This window comes from Mauremys mutica, chromosome 12, assembly GCF_020497125.1.
Source record: "Mauremys mutica isolate MM-2020 ecotype Southern chromosome 12, ASM2049712v1, whole genome shotgun sequence".
Taxonomy (NCBI): Eukaryota; Metazoa; Chordata; order Testudines; family Geoemydidae; genus Mauremys; species Mauremys mutica.
Genome location: NC_059083.1, coordinates 74,717,308 through 74,738,661, shown reverse-complemented (window position 1 = coordinate 74,738,661; position 21,354 = coordinate 74,717,308). Strand labels below are relative to the sequence as shown.

General features: G+C 43.2%; 2 protein-coding genes, 1 long non-coding RNA gene and 2 other non-coding genes across 7 annotated transcripts in view; 2 read left to right on the top strand and 3 right to left on the bottom strand.

Annotated features, from left to right (window-relative positions):
• Window positions 1-3,010, top strand: part of TEX2 (testis expressed 2) — a 110,171-nt gene extending 107,161 nt beyond the window's left edge. For both annotated transcript variants that reach the window (XM_044981571.1, XM_044981570.1), the window contains exon 12: window positions 955-3,010. In XM_044981571.1, coding sequence (XP_044837506.1) covers window positions 955-1,077 — 123 coding nt within the window. In that variant the 3' untranslated portion in view covers window positions 1,078-3,010. The remainder of the gene's footprint in view (window positions 1-954) is intronic.
• A 730-nt stretch (window positions 3,011-3,740) lies between these two features.
• Window positions 3,741-5,935, bottom strand: LOC123345022. Its single transcript, XR_006572693.1, has 2 exons — window positions 5,889-5,935; window positions 3,741-5,197 (listed from the first exon to the last, which is right to left on the bottom strand). It is a non-coding gene; the product is annotated as an uncharacterized LOC123345022 (long non-coding RNA).
• Window positions 4,884-5,021, bottom strand: LOC123347103. Its single transcript, XR_006573056.1, has one exon. It is a non-coding gene; the product is annotated as a small nucleolar RNA SNORA50 (small nucleolar RNA).
• On the bottom strand, window positions 5,359-5,423 carry LOC123347102. The gene has a single exon (XR_006573055.1). It is a non-coding gene; the product is annotated as a small nucleolar RNA SNORD104 (small nucleolar RNA).
• Window positions 5,936-7,736: 1,801 nt separating the features above from the next.
• Window positions 7,737-21,354, top strand: part of ERN1 (endoplasmic reticulum to nucleus signaling 1) — a 57,746-nt gene continuing 44,128 nt past the window's right edge. The window contains exons 1-2 of one of the 2 annotated variants that reach the window (XM_044981573.1): window positions 7,822-7,884; window positions 9,683-9,761. In XM_044981573.1, the coding sequence (XP_044837508.1) occupies window positions 9,702-9,761 (60 nt within the window). In that variant the 5' untranslated portion in view covers window positions 7,822-7,884; window positions 9,683-9,701. Of the gene's footprint in view, window positions 7,885-9,682; window positions 9,762-21,354 lie in introns of both variants that reach the window. The other variant, XM_044981572.1, reaches the window with a different exon arrangement.

The following is a 21,354-nucleotide window of genomic DNA, read 5'->3' as shown; positions in this document are numbered from 1 at the left end:
ATAAATAACGTAACCTAAGCTTTATATACTAGATTGGATATGAACAGCAGTGTCTCATCCTATCTAACTGATGATACAGGCAGACTTGTAGATTCTTAAGGCACAAGCTGCATTAGCTTTACAGCTTGGGTTTCTCAGGTCTTCATACACAGGCTAGAAATCCTTTTAGCCTGGGTCGAGCACTTCCCCCAGTTCAGTCCTTGTTCCTCAGGTGTTTCTGGGAATCTTTCTGTGTGGGGAGTGAAGAACAACAGATGATGTCACTCCCTGCCTTGTGTAGCTTTAGCATATGACAGGAACCCTTTGTTTCAAAACTTGGTTCTCAGACTGGTTTGTGAAAAAGTACTGGCATCCCTAGATGGAGTCCAGAATCATGTGGCCTGGTCACATATCCTTGTATAGTCATAGCAGCCATTACTTACAGGCTGTCTGGAATGTTCACAGGAAGGTTAAGTTCTTCCAGGGTCCATTGTCTTTGCTGATGGGCCATCAGCACTGTCTGGCTTCTTCATTGGTGTACCAGAAAGGCTAGTTGTGGGTGTCACCCAGAGTAAGCACAGTTGAAATACAGATACATAGTCAATATTCCTAACTTTAGATACAAAGATGATACATGCATACAAATAGGATAATCATATTTGGCAAATCATAACTTTTCCAGTGACCCCTCATATGACTCGTCTTGCATAAAATACACCATAATTATGCTATAATCATATCATAATAATCACTATGAAGAATATGGGGTGCAGTGTCACATATTAGTCAAACTGTTGTGGCTAGTAGGCACTGCAGAATTTGCATATACAAATTGCATCAAATTCTGGTCAACCCAGGGAAACCGAAATTGATTTTAAGTATGCTACTTACTTTTGAATTATGCTAATCAGAAACCCAAAAATGTTGAATGACATATTAAACTAAGTTGCATTTAATTTTGCCTTCATTTCACAGAAAATTTTTGTCATGCCAAACATGGATGATGTTTATATTCCTCTAATGCACTCAGCCATGGATCCCCGCTCATCTACGTGCCCTTCAAAAGATCCAGTCACAGAGGCTGCTGATCAACCATGAAATGTGAAGATTTTCAGTGTACAGTATTAAAAAATTTATTTTCATGGTTTTTTAAACTGTGCGGTAGTTTTGTCCTTAACCTGTGCCACACCTTTTTAAAGAGGACTGCCTATAACCATTTCTTTGCGCTCAACATGCCTGGTTATTGTTCCTGTTTACTGCACTTATACAAAGTTTCATTCCATTTATAGGTTGATTTATTTTGTAATGGCTGCTGTCAGGATTTTAACTGAGGCTAAGGTGACCTGTTCTGAAGAAAAAAAAGAAAATCTAATTGTAATAGATCAAGGAGCTTGATGACACAAATTGTGGCCAGTTTGTGTTCATACATCATGCTGCTGCATTGAAGGGTGGTTCTTTTGCAGTAAAGGACCTGCATGCCAAATCCTCTGGCAGGAACAAATGTATACAACTGGAAGACTATTTTTCTCTCTCAGGCAGTTGGAGGTGTAGAATGAACTGTTTTATGTTCTTTCACTTCTGCAGTCAATAGCTTGTGTCAAGCAATTGAAATATGAAATGCTTTCAGGAGAAAAGAATGTAAATTGGATGTATAGGTAATATTGTGAATCCATTTATGTGGAGTATACATATTAACTTATTTTTTTCATACAAAGTTAGTGCTTTTTTGGGAAGCAAGTAGCCATAAAACACACACACTCAAATATCAGTGAAGGTGGGAATTGGTGGGGTTATTGTGATTAAGAAAGCGTTAGGCAAAGCCATGAGACCAAACCATAGCAAGCCTGCCTCATAGTGAGGTACAATCACCATGGTTTGTGATTAATTCTGAATGTTTAAAGATATGAGCACACATGAAAATGTCTAAAACTGCACATACTGACCAGAAATAGTTATCCTACTTGTGTATGGAGTCTCTTATACAATGAAATAAACTGTGGGATTCTCATAGGAGTTTCTGTTGCTGTTTTCCTGTGACACCAGTGTTTACATGCAAAGCATGGGACTAAATTCTGATCTGTGACAGCCATACATACACAGTGACTTCAAATCACCGGATGTTGGTGAGGATTTGTAGCTGTCACTGAAGGCAGATTTTGACACCCATGTGTTTATTTCTCAGTTTTGTATGTGAAATAGGAATTCAAGCATGTGAAGTTGTTCAGGCTGATCACAAGCTGGTTATGACAGATTTAAGGACTGTTTCTAATAAATGGCCAAAACTATGAGGAAAAAAACCTGCCTTTTTATTTCTATCCTGTGTGGAGATTCAAGATTAAATGTATGCATTAAATCAATAACAGTTTAACACTACATATCTGATATTTAACATGACTTTTTTCTCAGTGTTGCCAACTGTTCATGTATTTGTGTCAGAATGTTTTAGTTTACAAAGGTGAGTTTTGTAGCTCCCCTTTGAATAGCATAATTTGTTTTTCTTTTGAAATGTAAATTAAGAACTTTGTATATTGTGTTCAGTCCCATTTGTTGTAAACCAGAATTACCTTGTTTAACTTTTGATGATTTACCATCTCTAAATGAAGTTATCATAGTGAAGATTTTTTTAAACAGCATCTTGCCTGAAACATAAAATTAGCATTTAATATATTTAAAAATTAAGTCTATATTTGAACACCTATTTTTGGTTACTTTTAATTGCAATATTAGCAGGTTATATTTGTTACCTAAACTCCTGTGACCATTCCAGTTTGTGTATACTGTTCTGGTATTGCGCTCATTACTACATAGGCATTATTTGCCTTTCATGAAGTCTGCATGTCTTGTACGCAGGTCTTTTATGAGATTTCTATGTGCAATAACTGAATTATAAGTCAGAGGACTAGATGCACTAATGTGTAAAGATATCCAGATTTGTTACACAATTGTCATATTGCACTTCCTAATCAAACTATGTGGGTAACTACAATTGGCTTGCTTTGTTTTCTGAAATAAAGTTATCCCATGTCACACACATTACATAGCTTGTAAGTTATTTCTGCATAATTTTGTTTGGCCAGTAGTTTGAGTTTGTGCAAGACACCCATGTTTTCAAAAGATGTATTTGGGAAGCCACTTTTATGTTGTTTCCCGCTCTTACAATTTCTCCAGAAGTTCATTTTCATTGTATGTTCAATTCAAGCTGCACCATGAGGCTACGGAGACTGATGCTTTGGGATAAGGGATTTAAAATATTGTTCTGGCTTTGAAAATAAAAGCTTAAAAAATCAAAGTTTTGAATTCTAAGCTGCTGTAATGGATAAATGGGTCAATTTAGTTCCAGTAGAAAGTTTATGATAAAAGTATTCCAAATGTAGAGGCAGTAGACATAGTTTAAAAGGATGTATATGGATAAAGAATATTTAGGTGCATTAGATGAGGAAAAGTGATAAACTCTTCTTTTAAACCATAAGCCAAGGTTATCCCACAGTTGGCCACTTCAGCATTTCTTGAAAAAGGGTACAGGCTACAATTAGGAAATTGGATTTAGAGGGGCCACTAGTCTGGTTTGGTATGGGATGTCCTAGGATTCCTTAATCCAGTGGTTCACAATCCATGGTCCACTTGCAGTGCAATCAGAGCACAGCTGTAGCCCATTCTGAGGGCCATACAGGTGGTGTGTGCACATATATATGGGCTGCAACCACACCCAACATAGCTCCCTCCCGTTTATAGTCAAATTCAAACAGAAGTCACATTAAAAGTATTGGTGAGTAGTAAAACTTTAATGTTCAATTATTAGTTGATAAATTCTAACTCTTTAAGCTTTACATGTGATGTGGCTCTCAAAATATTTTGGTCAAAGACAAAAAATGGCTTCTCTCTGAAAGGTGTATCCCCTTGTCTACTCCTAAGCTCAATTCTAGCTGCTGCCAAGTCTTCCTCTTACAAGTCAGTATGCCTTACCAGAGGTGGAAGGACAAACTCACTGATCATGAGTGACAAGATGTCTACTACCCTTGAAAGATGCCTTAGAACTGCCAAGGAAAAACCTTAATAATCACTGGGCTCCACTCAAGGTGGTGTGGTTCAAATACTGTTTCCCTTTACACAGCTTTCTTTCCTCTGCTTGATCTATGTTGCAGGAAAACAGTAGTGAAGCCAAACTTGGGAAAAACCCTATACATCGATCTTAAAGCTACTATAGAATTGGACAACAACCCAATTTATGTATGGGAGATTAAAAATTCTTTCCCTATCCACTTCACCTGTGTAGTGTCTACTGCATCTTATTCCACTGTGCAACAGCTTTGTTCAGTTGAACAAAATAAGGCTATAAGAGGACATTTTATTTTAGATCCTGCCAGCATTTGAGTGCATTTCACTTTTCACCCAATATTTAGCTAATTTACCCTGTTTTTATTGCTTATATAAATTCCCAGCAGGGCATTCCCCCTACAGGCACAGAGGATGGTTCAGGGGCCATATGGCAGGGAGAGCACCACCCTTAAGCTAGGTCTGCCTCCTTCACTGCAAGGACAGGACAAGTTTAGCCATCATAGAGGGGGGACTACTTGCTGCAGGCTATTCTAATCTACCCCATATACATAATACAAAATTGTATATTATACATCACCAGACTTCAAGTGTGGTATACCTGATGCTACCTTTACTCCATCACAGAGTCAATTCTACAAAGGGTGTGCCAAGGTCCTAGGGACACACTATGGAAAGAAGTCTGGCAACTGTTTAGAGATCATATTAACTTTGATCACCCACAGGTATGTCTTTCAGAGGTCCTCCATATAGAAGTCCTGGGCCACTAGACAAAGGAAATTTCATTCAGAAAGGGGAGGGCTTAAATCTTAATTGATGACCATAATTAAATTCAAGAGGTGCAGTAATAACGTTGTTACTTGATCTTAAAAGAGCCACTCAGATTTTAACTAAGCAGCACCAGTTATGAACAAGTTTTTTCCTGTGGCACTGTTGCTTAGCCAGTGAAGCCATCAGCCGGACACTTCACTAGTTCAAAGGCAGTGCTAGAGAGCACAATAAGGAAATAAAGTTTCACAAATTTTTTCTGATGTTTTATTAAACATTCTCCCCACCCTTTACAAAAAAAAGCAGCTGGCGATGGGTCAGCAGCAGCAGGGTAGGCGCTCTCCAGTGATTGCAGCAGGTCCCCATGGCATAGGTCCCAGGCCAGCTCCTGTCATGCCTGCGGGGAACAGGAACCCTGTTAGGATCACAGCCCGAGCGCACGGTCCTGACTCCCCGGCAACGCGTCTGGGCGCAGGGCCGGGATCAACCCGCAGCCGGGGGGCTGGGAGGCGGCAGGACGCCATATCCCTCCCGGGCCAGAGGGACCAGGCGCCGGTGGCTCAGATTCGGCTTCACTTCATCCGCATCAGAAGTCTAACACGTGTAAGGAGAATCATCACGGCAGCCGGCGCCAGTGGGACAGACACCCCCGCCCCCCATCCCCAAGGCGGCCGCCTTCCGCCGCGGGCAGGACACCCCAACCCCCCCGTAACCCCCTCACCACTGCCGGGGGGGTGAGACACCCCAGCCCCCACTCATCCCCCCGTAACCCCCTCACCACTGCCGGGGCGGGTGAGACACCCCAGCCCCCACTCATCCCCCCCGTAACCCCCTCACCACTGCCGGGGCGGGTGAGACACCCCAGCCCCCCCGAGTCACCGCTCCCCGTAACCCCCTCACCACTGCTGGGGCGGGCGGGACACCCCACCTGTAGAGCCACCGCTTCCCTCCCCAACGCCAGAGCAAGCGGCCCGCGCCCAGCCATGCCCCCCTCCCCGGGTCACCTCACTGCCCCCGCGGCCACGGAACACCGACCCAGCCCGGCCCCATCCTCCCGAGCGGATTTGGGCCCTGCCTCCCCCGCTCACCTCCAACACTCCGCCGCCCCCTAGGCCGAGAGAAAGGCGGAACAAACCGCTCACCGATATTTATAGTGCGGGCCCCGCAACAGGCCCCGCCCCTTCTCATCAGCAACCAATAAAATGTAAGTCACGGGACACACGACAGTTTGATGTCAGTGGCTGGTTCTCACGCAGTTTGGGCCGCGAGAAGGTGGGGGAACGATGAGGGGCGGGGTGTATTGGGCCAGTTAGGCCCAAACTGGACCGCACAGGGCCAGTTGGACCGGGTCTGGCCCCAGAGCCCCGGGGCTAACGGTCCTGTTTTGAAGGAGGCCTGGGTCAAAGGGGCTGAGATGGGTTCAGCGGCAGGGCTGGGGTGGGAAGCAGGATGGTGGGTTGAACAGAGCTGAACTTGGTTGTCCCATGCTGGGCTAAGCCTGGCTGAGTCAGACCAGGTACCATCCAGCCCACCTGGGACCAGTAGGTGCTAGAGCTCCCTTAGATTAACCAGCTCCAAACCCACCGACCATTGCTCTGGGGACTCCCCCAGCACCCCCATCCCAACAGAAGCATTTATCCTGCCTGCCTTGTGTTAAAAAACACCAGTTCTGAGACCCTGGGAAACATGCTTTTAACCGGCCTGGATTTCAGGATTATGACAACTAAATGAGGAGATGCATAAATCTCAAATATTGAACTGTACAGTATTACAGTGACCATTCAAAATTCTGCTTCCTTGATAAATGATACCGAAGAGGAGTTTTCCCTTTCCCCTTATTTCCTGTGAACTCTCCCCATCTCTGTGGTTAGTTGCCATTGTATGTTATCTGTCTTATATAGAAGTCTAGCCCTTCTCTGTGCAGAATTTCTATAATCAGGCCTCTATGGGAATACTAAGCAGTGTGACTTCATTTTTGTTTGTTGTATGTGTTTAAAGTACTATGCACACCTAAACAAGTAGGAAAAACAGTAAGGTCGTTTTCCACAAGCTTTTGCTAATCTCCATCAGCAGCTGCACATTTTAAGATCGTAAGTTTTAATGCATTATTTGTGATCTAAAACATTTGTAATGCCTAGGATATGTTTTGCCCAGCAGAGGGAGACGGTCACTATGTACAACGAAACTAGTCAAGTAGATAAAAGCTGGAGCTGTACCTCCACTCCAGAATTTGATGTCATCCTAATTTCTCTTTTGTGGGAGTTGATCATTTCAAAATGTATTTTAACTGTGCCCAGAGAAAAGAGTTTTCTTTTCATTAAACATAAAACAATTTCTAAACATGCTGTTTTTCATAGCTATTGTACAACGTTGATTCCAGTGTATTTGCTTATTTTTGCAAAGTTTCCATATTTTAACCCTTCCATAGTCCATATTTTCGGAAGACTCTTTTCTCATATGTGAAATTCAAACTTGCACTGAGCCATTCTAAAAGGTAAACTGATTCAATATGTAAAGTTGCAGTTTAGATCAGTGCACCCCACCACCCAAGTAGTCAGAGAGAGTTTTAAATGCACTTGGCGCTAGCTTTGCAGCTCCCGTTACGGAGAGCAGCATTCACGGGAGCCGCAAGGCTAATGAGAAAGCGAGTACAGAACTGTGGCTGTCTCTCTGCGTGGGGTGCAGGGGGAATCGTCCGTGTACGCCCGGGCGCAATAAAACGGTGTCCCCGTCTGCAGCTAGGGGTTGGGGGAGGCGCTGGCTCAGCCCAGGGCCCGCCGGGCATGGCCCCTGTATGCCCGGGCTTCTCCCGAGCCGTGCCAGGCTCCCTCCCACTCTGCTCCACCTCCTTTGCCGGGGGTGACGTCGGTGGCCTGCCCCGGCCCGGCTCCGCCTCGCGCGGAGCCAGGGGGCCGGACACGCTGCACCGCGGCGCAGCCAGGGAGCCGCCGAGCCGGCCGGGCGCCGCTGAGCCCCCGGTGCAGAACCATGGAGCGGGGCGGCCGCCCGCCGCACCGGGCCCTGCTCCGCCGCTGCCTCCTCAGCCTGGGCGCGTTGCTGGTGCTGCTGCCGCCGGGGCCCAGAGTAAGTGAGCGGCGGCCCCGGGCTCAGGGCCCGGGGATGGCGGCACAGGGAGGGGGGAGCCCCATGTTTACCAGTCGGTCGGGCTGTGAGCGGGGGCCCCGGGGGAGTCCCCCCCTACCCTCCACCCCCGGGGCTGGGAGGGGGGAGCTGCCCCCGACATCCCTCGCCCCACTCGGGGCTGGGAGGGGGCACAGAGAGCGGGGACTTGCCCCCGGCACCCCACCCCCCAGGGCTGAGATGGGCGAGTTACCTCATGAATCCCCCCGCGCTGGTTGAGGGAGCCCTTCTCTGCTCAGGCTGTGCGCTCCCCCGCCTGTCCAAACGGGCACCCAGCTCCTGGGGCTCTGTCAAGCTGGTGGCAGCTGGGGTGGGGACCGAGGAGCTGTCTCCTCCCCGACTCTGGGATAGTTGCTCAGGCAGTGCCTCTGGCTGTGTAGGAGATGGGTATAAAAGAGTGGGGGGATCTGGGCACCAGGGCAGTGCACCCCTTGGGGGGGGAGGGGGGTCTGTGTGAGAGAGAGGATTGCTTCAGGCCTATGAAGGTAGGGGTGCTCCCCTGGGTTCAGTGTGTGGGATAGAGATATGGGGAAGTACCCTCAGCCTGAGTTACAGTGTGAACAGAGAGAGGAGGGAATTGCTCCCCTTGCCCCAATTCCACAAGGATACTGCATTAAGGGAGTTGCACAGAGAGGAGCTGCTCCCTTAGCTGTGGGTGTATGTGGGGATATGTAAGAGGGGAGCTGCCATCTGGGTGTGTTTGGCTAGGGCTTGCCAAGAGGTTACTGTAACTTATGTAGGTCACATCTGCAAAGTCAGACAGCCGCCTGCGTCTGCATAATAATAATAATGGCAATCATTTTTGTGTATCTTTGTAAAGCTGTTTATTTGCCTGTTTAAACGTCATTGTATGATCTCCGTTTTCTCCCCTTGAGTGCCCAATGACTGTGTATACGCATGCATGTGGATGACGTTCTCTGTTTCACTTCTGTCCTAAACACGCAGCTGTGTACCCACTTGCTCTCTGCCATGGTTACTTATAATACCCTATCTAAATATTTGCTGCATAGATGGATATATACATCTCTACCTCGATATGACGCTGTCCTCAGGAGCCAAAAAAACTTACCGTGTTATATGTGAAAGCGCGTTATATCGAACTTGCTTTGATCCACCGGAGTGCACAACCCCCCCTCACTCCCCCTCGGAGCACTGCTTTACCATGTTATTGCCAAATTCGTGTTATATCGGGTCACATTATATCAAGGTAGAGGTGTACTAATTTTCAAACCAAAAATAGAATGAACTTTGCAGCAAGCAGTTGGGTGATGGTTAAGGAAGCATGAACAAAACTGGTGATGGATAAAATAATGTAGACAAATAAAGCAACTAGATAGATGTGATAAAACATCACAGCTCAGTCCCTTCACTTTTTTGTTGTATGCTGTCTCCTGTCCTTCATCCGTAGATTTCTGTTTAGATTGTAAGCTCTTCAGATCAGAGGCCTTGTCTTCTTATGTTCTGTGAAACACCTAAACACTCTTGATGGTGGAGATAAAAATGATTAAGTGTCTCCTACACAACTCCCAGCCCAGTGCATTCCCAATTTGCTGCTCTTGTTATTTTACTTCCGTGGTCTCTTGACCAAAAATTGCCAGTTATGCTAAATATGCAGTTGGTGACTTAGTGATGTGAACAAATATCTAGAGGGGACTCTTATTCAGAATTTGAAACTTAATCTCTAGGGGTGAAAAGCAAGTGAACCATGTACTCTCACAAACTCTCTTTGAAAAATAATCAGATCGTACGTGGATTTGCTCATGCGATATCATTGGGCATCAAGAGGCTATGGGAAAGAATGTAGCCATGGACTCACTGAGGTAAATAGTGTGTTTAACAAGTGAATTCTTTTTGCAGATAAATTTAATATGGCAATTAGCTTTTGCTACAGAGACAGGTTGTTTTAAATTATTTGCTTTTAAAAAAAATGTGTGTTTAGATCAAATATCTATTCTTTAAAAATTCCATTCCTGAAAAAGACCCTCTATTTTGTGACGTCCATGGATCCAGTGCTAGTGAAAAGGGCCAGCTGCCATGCTGTTCTTGGTATTTGAGCTATATCTGAATTTGGGAGAGGGGCGTTTTAAGGTTATGCTTTTAAAGCAAATATAATGGCTTGCTTGTTGTTCACCTGAAAATACCGATTTGATAGATGGGGTTATAGTTCAGGTTAAGCAAAGCTGGAGGCTTTCTTTTTCCCTACACAGCTCCACTCCCCTTTTTAAAAGTAAACATGCTTAACAGTGAAACTCTAAAGTGTTTTGTACTGTTGCTCAATTAGGAAAAGTGCAAAAGTTGAAAGCATACTGTCAAGATAAATTACCGTAAAAATCTTTGTGTAGTGGTAATACCTTAGATATTTTTCTCTAAGCTCCTTGTTTTGGTAATCTAATTTGCCTTTCACCATTTAGGATGATTTTTGTATTCATAGTTTGTATTGAATTTTAGGTATAATTATGTGGTTACTTCAAAGGAAAAAAAGATGCAGTTCTCCATTTATGTTGGTTGCTATTTTTATTCTAGTCAATTTGGACAGTTTAGATCTAAACTCGTGAGTTTCATTGTGTAGCACGTTGCTATTGCATTTGGAGCACTGCAGAGGAAAACTAATAGTCTCCTAATCCCCCACTGTGTTTTAATGTTGACAACAATTTAAGATTAATTGTAAGTTTTGTAAAATTCTTACCATGCCAACACCACCAGAAAAACCTAATTTTTGGGCCTGGCAGCAGGGGTGCAGGACCAGTTTGAATAGTGGGGGTGCTGAGAGCCATTGAACCAAACTGTAAATCCTGTATACGATGGAAACAACTTCAAGCCAGGGGGTGCAGCAGCACCCCTACTTCTAGCACCTATGCCTGGCAGGGTCCGTCTTATAAATGAAAGCTGGTCCAAACACACTAAATGAACAAACCCCATTTAATTTCATACTGCTATAGGCCTAAATCTTGCATGATGATTTGCCTGGGTGGCCCATTCAGGCCACCCATTCAGAGTCCATTGAAATCAACGGGCACTGTATGAGCACAGTATTTTATTTGCTTATGAGGATCACAGTGTGGGATTGGGACCATAGTTAATATCAGTGCTTTTTGTATGTAGAAGTTTATAACTTGACTATGATAATTCTTTCCAACCTAAAACTTGGCATGTATGATTTTGTCCAGGGACAGCCTTTTATTTGCTTTAAGGAAAAAAAATGTTTAGTCACAGTTATGATTATTATCCTTTACTGAAGGAGACACAAGCAAGGAGCAATTGTCCAAGGTCACTTGCACAACTGAGACTACAGCCCAGGTCTCTTGAGTCCCAGAGTAAACCCCTAGTCACTAGATCACATTAACAGGGGCGGCTCCAGGTCCCAGCACGCCAAGTGCGTACTTGGGGCGGCATGCTGCGGGGGACGCTCTGCCGGTCGCCGGGAGGGCAGCAGGTGGCTCCGGTGGACCTCCCGCAGACACGCCTGCGGGAGGTCCACCGGAGCCGCGGGACCACTGGACCCTCCGCAAGCATGTCTGCGGGAGGTCCACCAGAGCCGCGGGACCAGCGGACCCTCCGCAGGCATGTCTGCGGGAGGTCCACCAGAGCCGCGGAACCAGCGACTGGCAGAGCGCCCCAGAGCCGCCCCTGCACATTAATACTCCTTAGTTACAATTAGGATTGCTGGTGCTGGGCTTGAAATGAAACTCCTTTTCCCTTTTGCTTCCCCTCCCTTTTGCTTCACCCTAAAAATAGGTTAGGTATCTAGGTTTTATTCACAATCTACAGTTACTTTAAAATTCATCCATATTAACACTAACAAATCATAAGAGATCAGTACAAAACTCTGTCTATATTTCATCTGTGCTGTAATAACTCTGAGAAGGAACTTACATCCAGTCAGGTAAAGATGTCTTGAAAAAATATATTTTGTAGATACAATTTTTCCCACCCATTGGAAATGTATAACTTAAATTTATATTACACATGCACAAAACTACATTAAAAGAACATTATTAATGTTACAGAACTCAACTTTAGGGAAATACCAGAATTATGGTTGCCCGGACAACCTTAATTTAGCCCCCTTGTACACATGTACTGTATTTAGTTACATAACCATATACTATTTTTTCTACAGGACCCCTGCCTCATTCAGTGCACAGGATGGATCTGCTCTGAGAATGAATCAGGGTTATGCAATGGAAGAAACTGCTGTCTGTAGGACCCCTGTGTCATCTATTGCAGAAGTTGAAAAAAAAACAGAAATTCCATCATATGAACATCCATATGGGTCATCAAGAGAGTTGCAACATTTAGGTCAACCACACAGACCACTGCCACTTGAGCTAACAGAGTAACGGATATCAGTAGTAGGTAGTTATCAGTGGTTCACAGTCAAGCTGGAGGGGCATATCGAGTGGGGTCCCTCAGGGATAAGTTTTGTTCACTATCTTCATCAATGATTTAGATCAGAGCTTCTCAAAACCAGTCTGCTGCTTGTTCAGGGAAAGCCCCGGCAGTCTGGGCTGGTTTGTTTACCTACCATGTCCGCAGGTGCAGTTCACCATCCCAGGCCAATGGGGGCTGCAGGAAGTGGCGTGGGCTGAGGGATGTGCTGGCTGCCCTTCCTGCTGCCCCCATTGGCCTGGAACGGCGAACCGCGGCCAGTGGGAGCTGCGATCGGCCAAACCTGCGGACAGGAGGTAAACAAACTGGCCTGGGTCGCCAGGAGCTTTCCCTGAACAAGCGGTGGCCTGACTTTGAGAAGCACTGATTTAGATAATGGCTTAGAAAGTACACTTGCAAAGTTTGCAGACGATACCAAGCTGGATGGAGTTGCAAGTGCTTTGGATGATAGGATTAAAAGTCAAAATGATCTGGACAAACTGGAGAAATGTAAAGTAATTCTTCCACTCTATTCCACGTTGATTAGGTCTCAACTGGAGTACTGTGTCCAGTTCTGGGCACCGCATTTCAGGAAAGATGTGGACAAGTCCAGAGAAGAGCAATGAAAATGATTAAAGGTCTAGCAAACATGAGGGAAGGTTGGAAAAAATTGGGTTTGTTTAATCTGGAGAAGAGAAGACTGAGCGGGAACAAACCTCTGAGGATAGGACAAGAAGCAATGGGTTTAAGTTGCAGCAAGGGTGATTTAGGTTGGATACTAGGAGAAACTTCCCAACTGTCAGGGTGGTTGCCTAGGGAGATTGTGGAATCTCCATCACTGGAGATTTTTAAGAATAGATTAGATAAACACCTGTCAGGGATGGTCTAGATAACATTTAGTTCTGCCATGAGTGCAGGGGACTGGACTAGATGACCTCTCGAGGTCTCTTCCAGTCATACGATTCTATCACATGGACTGGCAGTTGAGGGGGATGAGACACTTTGTCAGTGGGTTTCAAATATATTTGCTGTCAGCAGAGGAATAAGAGACTCAGGGAACTTGGGTTCTACTCTAGGCTCTGTAGGGGAACATGCTCTAGTAGGCACAGACTTTTCTGCCCACTCCCCTCAAGCGTGACCCCTTCTGCCTTATCCTCTCCTACCAGTCCTGTCTCTTCCCCACCCCTTTCTCCTTGTCCCAGTCTCTTCACCTTGCACGTACTAGTCTCTACTCCTCAGGCTTCTAATCTCAATCTTTTTGCATGTCCTAGTCTCACCCCTCTCAGTCTCCTCCCCATGCCCACGTACAGTCTTCTTGACCAGCCATTCCAAGTTCTTCAGGCCCTCAGCTCCTTGTCCTCAGTTTCCTTTCCCAACCAGTCCTCACATCCCAATTCCTTATTCAATTTGTCTTTCTCCTACCCTGTCCTCCAGTCACACCCCACATTTCCTATTCCCACGGGCTCCCAATTCCAATCTCCCTCCCTGGGCTCCTTGGCCAATCTGGATATTCTTCCCGCACCTCTCCAGATCCTTGCCCCAGTCTCTTTGCCTAGCCCATCCAAGTTCTTCCCCTGCACCTTGGCTCCCTGTCAAATCTGTTCCCACTCCCTATTTTCACCACTCCACTGGTTCAGTCCCAGTCTCCTCGCCTGGCTAGTTCCATTCCCGCCCCTACTAGCTCCCTGTCCCCTCCCTTTCCCTTTCCATCTCCCACTCTCAATCTCGATGCTCAACCAGTCCCAGTCTCCCTCCCCCCCTCCCATCCTGGACAATAATTAAGTTAATTGACCAGAAGAGCTCACTTGGACAATAAATACATATGAAAATGGCCAACTGGCATATCATTTTTGGTATCACTATAACATTGAACTAAGATGTGAAAAACATGGAACAGTCTAGAAAACGCAGATCACCCAAACAACTGGACAGACACAGATGAACATATTAAGAAAAAGTAATGGGGACATTCTGTTGTAGAAGTTCGTCTGCCCTAATTTCCCAGCCTTTGTCATTTGGTGTGATACCATTGCTGTTGTTTGTAGTTTATATTGATATTTATTTTTTCTTGTATTTTAACATGGCCTTCCTCATTATTTAGGTGACTCAGTGAGCAGTTCTTGGAATTGCCCAAGCAATAAATGGAAGGACATTATGAGGGAGCAGCATCTTAGATACAACAGTGAAGAGTATAATAGAGTGGACTATAAATAGTCACTGGTGCCGCAATAAATAGAGCACTGAAATATAACACTGTGGAATTTGAAAGAAAGTGTGTTATGGTGAACTGAGAAATATATTTAAGAAAGCTAGTTAGTTTAACCCCTTCCTTGTGATCAGTGCTATAGCAGAACATCCTGAATTCTGCCTGTTGCCCTTCGAAGATTATACAGCTCAAAAATAGCAACCTCTTGTTAAGGATAAAATGAGTATTTAGAACATTGATATGTCCTCTACCGTGGGCAGGTGGGCTGAGTTTTAATCCTAATAACATACATAAGGTGCAACACATGCAGCATGTTCTAGAAAGTGGAAAACCCCAGTCTTAATCAGATGTTTTTTTCTGAAGCATTTTCTTCTGTCATCAGGCAGTATTAGTTAAGTTGCCAAACATGCATGAAAACTAAGGTGAGACAGTATTAAGACTTAATGAAGAGACATATTTTTTAAGGTTTATGTTGAATAACACTAGTATGTATAGTTTGAATTGCTGATACATTTGGTAGCTCATTGTAATAATTACTGTGTTTATATTCCTTTAGAGGAATACTAACAAGATGCATGTACCTAAGATTAGACCTGACAACTGTCGCTTAGTGTACAGATGCACATATGTATCATTCTGTCCTTACCCTTCCTGGCTCTAGTGTCCTTGTGAATATTTAAACAAGTTCTGTTTCCCCAAAGGGGCCTCAGTCCATTGGCTTTCCTAGGAGTTGATGCTGCTCAGTACCTCTCAGAATTTGACCCAGAAAGAGGACAGAATCCTGTAAGAGTGGAATTTACGTATAGTTCAATACCCTGCCTGCTCCTGGGAATAGAGGTACAGCATGATGTGTACGGACACGTTCTTGTCATGTACATGCACACAATTATGAAGACTCACCAGTGCCTAAACACTGCAGTGATGGGGACTGTAGAAATAACTGACAGATAGTTGCTAGATTTTTTTTTAAGGTCATAAAGACTGCTATAGTTTAGCAGGGTGGGAGGGATAGCTCAGTGGTTTGAGCATTGGCCTGCTAAACCCAGGGTTGTTAGTTCAATCCTTGAGGGGGCTACTTAGGAATTTGGGGCAAAAATTGGTCCTGCTAGTGAAGGCAGGGGACTGGACTCAATGACCTTTCAAGGTCCCTTCCAGTTCTAGGAGATTGGTATATCTCCAACTATTACCTATTAAATTTTCTAAAGAAAGTGTAAAATAGCTTTTTTTTGGTATCTTTCCTTTAAGCATCAACTTAATTACTAATGCTGCAAAATTAGTTCATTCCATTTCACAAACTTTATTTTAGTGACTTGGTTTTATTATGCACAGTGACTCTCAGCCTGTAGCCAGCAATGTAATTAAAGCACTAGCTGACAAAATCGGCTCCCTGAATCATAGCCCACGTGACGATTATGCTAAATGCTTCCAGTATTGTGCAGATGCTCATTTTAAAAATGTATTACCTTGTCCACACCTAGTCTCCTGGAGCTCCAATTATATTTCTGGTCTTTGCTTGATTCTGCTCCCATAGAAGTCAGTGGGAATAGGCTCTACTTTTGCTAGAGTAGCTCCAAATATAAATATACAGTCTTATTCTGCATTCCATTGAAATAGCGAGTATTGGGTGCCCAAGGAATGCAGGATTTGGTCTTTTGTTAATAGTTTATACTTTCAACAGGTTTATGTTAGTGCTTTAAGTCAGGCAGTAGCAGCGAAGTTGTGAAGATTTATTTAAACCTAGCAACATGTCAGTGTTTTTATCCCACCAAACACTGCAAGTTGAATGTACTGTAAACACATTTATAATCTCTTCCAAACACTTTCTTATTTAAAAAATGGAAATCATTTACTGGTAACACATGGCATTGTGATTTGCTTACTAACAAACTGTAAACTGTTTTATTGAAGTAACAGGAAGCAATATTCAGACTGCTGTTCTAGCTCACAGCTAATTCATGGCATCCCTGGTGTCTGAGCTCGTTCAGTAAAGCAAAAGGTTTGGGACATATTGTGGATAGCTGGAATACTTTCCTGTGTTGTTTTACTTGCACTTGAGCACCTAGTGATAAGCACTCCAATAATATGACATACTTCTAAGTTACAGAACTAAAACTTTAAGGAATCAGTGGCCTGATTTTTTTTCAAAACTGCTGCTTCCATTGACTTTAGTAGGATATGGGCGCTTAGCACTTCTGAAATATAGGCCACTGTCTTTAAACAAAGCTAAATTAATGGAGGAAACTATTCTCATAGGAATTTGATCTTCATTAAACCAGTATTTTCTAGACAAACTTCTCTAGTCCTAAAAGTGAAGTACTAGAAATAGGGCACTTATCTGATAACCCATACAGAGGTTTCCTAAATGATAAATAATACCCTGTTTGGTACTCAGCTGTGCACAAATACATAAACATATCAGAATTTGTAACACACATCTTTGTTTTAATTCAGATTGGTTTTGACTCATTTCTTTATTGGTTTGTAATTTATTTATTTATTTCCCTCAAAGAGGTAGTGAGTGTAAGTAAGAGGAGGTTTGTTATGCTAGTGGCAACAAGCACTTAAAAGACCCAGCCCTCTTCTATTACATCCTGATTAACATTCAGTACTCAAGAATATTTGTTGAAGCTTTACTTGGTGAAGGCATGGAGAATATGTAGAAATTTGGGTTTCTAGTTAAAATATCAGATAGCACCATCATTACTCCCCTTCTTTTTAGTTTTTATTTAAAGAAACAATTTCTTGTTTAGAATCCCAAAAGGAGCAATATAGTTTCTTTAATACTGTGAATCTTTCATGTAATTTTGCCACTGGGATGGAAATTCACGGTTAGCAAGGAGCTATTCTGTTGATCAAAATTCATAATTGATTCCACAGAGGGTGGTTTTTTGAGGGAGGACCCAAACTAAGCTTTTCACGTGTTCTGTATAATCATTGGGGGGAGGCATAGCTCAGTGGTTTGAGCATTGGCCTACTAAACCCAGAGTTGTGAGTTCAATCCTTGAGGGGGCCATTTGGGGATTGGTTCTGCTTTGAGCAGGGGGTTGGACTAGATGATCTCCAGAGGTCCCTTCTAACCCTAATGATCTATAATAATCTTTTCTGCTATTCACTAAAGAGGTATAGCTTGGTCTGTCTTCTTGCCCTGTTAATTCTCCATCCTGCCATATCTCTCTGGCAATGTGTTATGTTACTTCTCCTTGGATTATGATTGTAATGTGAAATGAGAATCTGTTTCAAGAATTTGTATTGAATTATAACTGTTTAGGCCCCAGTGCTGAAATGAGTTCTGAAGAAGTGGACCCCTAAACCTGAAGCTCATCTCAGGATTGGAGCTTTAGTGTTCTGTATGGTGGAGCAGTCTGTTTCTCCGGGTACCATCAGGTTAAACTTGTCTCAAGTTTTAGGCTTTGTAAATACAAGTTTTTATAAGATCTCATGCTAATAGAAATATTTTCATTGGGCATTTTAAAAAATTGAGCAGGTTTTTTTGAAAAACGAATAAACATTTCTGCTCAGTGTTTGCAACCCAGACCCTGCAGCCTTTGGGTAGTGCTGAGGTACACCAATAAACACAAGTGAAACTGACCTGTCTATTTTCGTTGTCCAATGTGAAGTGCAGAATCCAAGTAAACAACATGAATCATGAAAATTTGGATTTAGACATTTATACATGTTAATTTTTCAATAATCTATTGATATTTACAAATATGCCATGAAGGAATTTAAATTATTAAATCAACTTATTTCTCTTCTTTTATACTAAGCACCTATCAGTTGCTCCAGGTGACTGTATAGTTGTTTGTGAATAAAGTAGATCTTGTGATGCAGCATTCCTGGTTTCTTTTTTACTTGCTAACTCACAAACTTCAGTAATTTGCAATGGGTCTGTCAGTTTAAAAGTCTTAGCTGAAAAATACTGTGCCTCAAATAATTAAAATTAATTGGAGATTTTGAGTTAAGAGTTGCATATGCTTATGGATTTTTAACCTGTTAGTAGGTAAAACAAATAAGGCATTGGAAATAAAGGAACACTGACAAGTGTAGCAAGCCTGAAATAGTTGACTCACCTTCAGGGTTCAGCTCAAGGCTTCATGATTGCACCCTTGATATCTAAGGTGGCTGCTGCAGCACATAAGAAGCAGCACCACATAAACACTCTTTCGATGGTTTAATATTAACAGAGAATCCTTGAGCAGCTGGAGATTATGCATGGAGAATAAAGGAAGGCTGAAGAAAAAAGCAGGGAGCAAGAGGTGATGGAACAAGGCAACTGGAGCAAGGGAGAACAAAGTTTAACAGGGGCATCCTTGTTATAGGATCAGTTGGTTGAAGGGAAGAGATATATACATGGGACCAAGCTCTGCTGTCGCTTACAGCTATGTAACTTAGTTGGTTTCAACCTCCTGGGTGTAAGTGAGCAGAAATTGGCCTTTAGAGTCCTGACAATAAATTCTTTGGTACAGGAGCTTTCTGTATCTGCTTTGCAACCTTAATATTATCTTTTTCAAAATATTAGTCCCAGTTTGAGTTCTGAATTCCAGAAGTAGCTGCCAGCCTCGTTGTGCAATGTCCGTGCTATGTGCCAAGTTGCGGAAGACTAAGGTCCATTAAAGAACCTGGCACATTTGCTTCTTGGACTCTTACCAATAGTGGGCCACATGCACAGCAACCTGTTTGGCGTGCTGGGGAGGAGATTAGCTAGTTGTATCCAACTGCATTGGAAGTAGATTATTTTGTGTGGCTTGACTGCCAGCGTAAAAACATACCACGCTAGTTTCAGAAAAGGCTGTGCAGCCGTTGGTTTCTTCTCAACACAGCGTCTCACACATTTCTTCATTTAATCTGAAAATATGTAAAAGTTAGTAGATCATACCTACTTAGAATATAAACATGTTCTGAGTGAAAACGTGCTCCAACGCTATTATTATTTTAGTTATTTTATTTAGTGCTTGTGAACACCATTGACAGCCATGCAGACTAAAGCACCCACCTTATTCACTGAAACTTGGATGACAGAGGGGTATAGAAGGCACATATTTCCTGGTTATCCCTGTCCCTGAACCAGAAAGTGATGTCAGGTTTCTACCTGACTAAAAAGGAGCTGGCTGTGTGAGAGTGAGATTATTCCCTCCCCCTTCCAGTTATACTACACCCAACAGATTAAGATGAGAGTGCAGATTGCTGCTAGAATTTCACGATCTGATTAATACTTCAGAACTTTCTGGGTCATACGCTGTGCAGTGACAGTCTGGCTTGTGGTAGAAAGCTATGTGAATACCTCCTTCAGTTATGGTCTCCCCTCTCCCCTTTTATCTTTAAACTCGGTAATGATCTGAAGGCTAAAAGTAAGAAAATACTTTCATGCTTCCCATTTGCAGTGTGTGCAGAGAGAACTCTTTGCACATTTAACTACTTTCCATTCCTTTCCAGGTACTACTAATTGTGTTAGATGGCTGAGAGTTAAAAGAAAATATTTGGTTTTTGATATACCAACAAGCAGTTTAGGTGTCTTGTTTAGTTCACAATTCATGTGGCCATGACAAAGTAACATTTCAGTTCTCTGCTTCTTAAGTACTGTTTTTTAAAACAATACGTACCTTCCAAACATCATTATGGCTGCAATGATCATTTGTCATGGTGATTTCTGGGAAATGTTTTGTATTAGTTGTGGGAAAGTTAGAGACAAGGTGGGTGAAGTAATATATTTTATTGGACCCACTTCTGGTGACTAGAGATGCAAACTTTTGAGCCACACACAGTCAGAAGTGTTGGAAATGTCAGTGTACAGGAATTGGGTAGTATCCATTTACATATTTTGGAAGCCCTCTCGTGGGTTTCCGTCTCTTCTACTGCGGAAGCTACCAGAACCTAGCTCTGGGGGGTAGTCTCTGGGGCGGGGGGTGTTCCTCATATTCTAATGTTGTGTAAAGAGTAGATACAACAGAAATCCATGGACAAGCCGTGTTTTTTTGAAGCAGTCCCTATAGGCAAAGGCTTTGCAAAATTTGCAAATGGTCTGGCTTTGAGGTGCCTTCTATAGGCTAGCCACAGCACCTGATAAATAGTGGCTGCTACAGCCCTTCCCCTTGTACAGTTGTGTTTGTGGAACTGCACCTTGTTTAAACAGTTTAGAACTAATGGGTTTTACAGGCATAACTCCTATACTCTGAAAGCTGCAACAAGGGCAGGAGGTGTAAAACTGCAGGTGTGCCAGGTCACTTAGTACAATGTCTGATTTCTCCTTTGTTCAGAATTTCATAGATCTATATATTTTTCACCCATCATCATGACATCTAGGCATCAAGAAAAGTCCAGTGATTTATCTGGAGCTACAGTGATGCCTTCCAACTTCCCATCTGTGCTGTGATGTGGTGAAGATAACCAAGTTCTCTAATTGTTTGCACTTGTATAGTACTTTTCATTATAAGATTTAAAAACTCTAAGGATGTGAAGCTTTTTCTGGGTTGGTCCTATTCCTCCTATGCACAGTACTGCAGCCTTAGTAGTAGAGGAACATTTCTATATGTTTGAGTTCCTCTCTGGTATGTGGAGACTCCTCAGGAGTTGTGCTGCATCTCCAGGCATTGTTTCTGAGTCTAATCATTTAGATTCTTGCACACTATGGTAAAATGACCTGATTAGGTTTTGATCTTATTTGTTTTTCTCTTCCTGTTGGGTGTTGCCTTTATCTGTAAGAAGCCACAATAAAGCTGTAAGGAACTGACTCATGGCACCAGCAGTTCAATAGTTAGAAGCTTTCTGTGGGGAATGATGGTGCAAGTCAATGTAAGGGGCTGAAGCAGCTGAATATCCTCTGCCGAGAAAACATGCCGAAT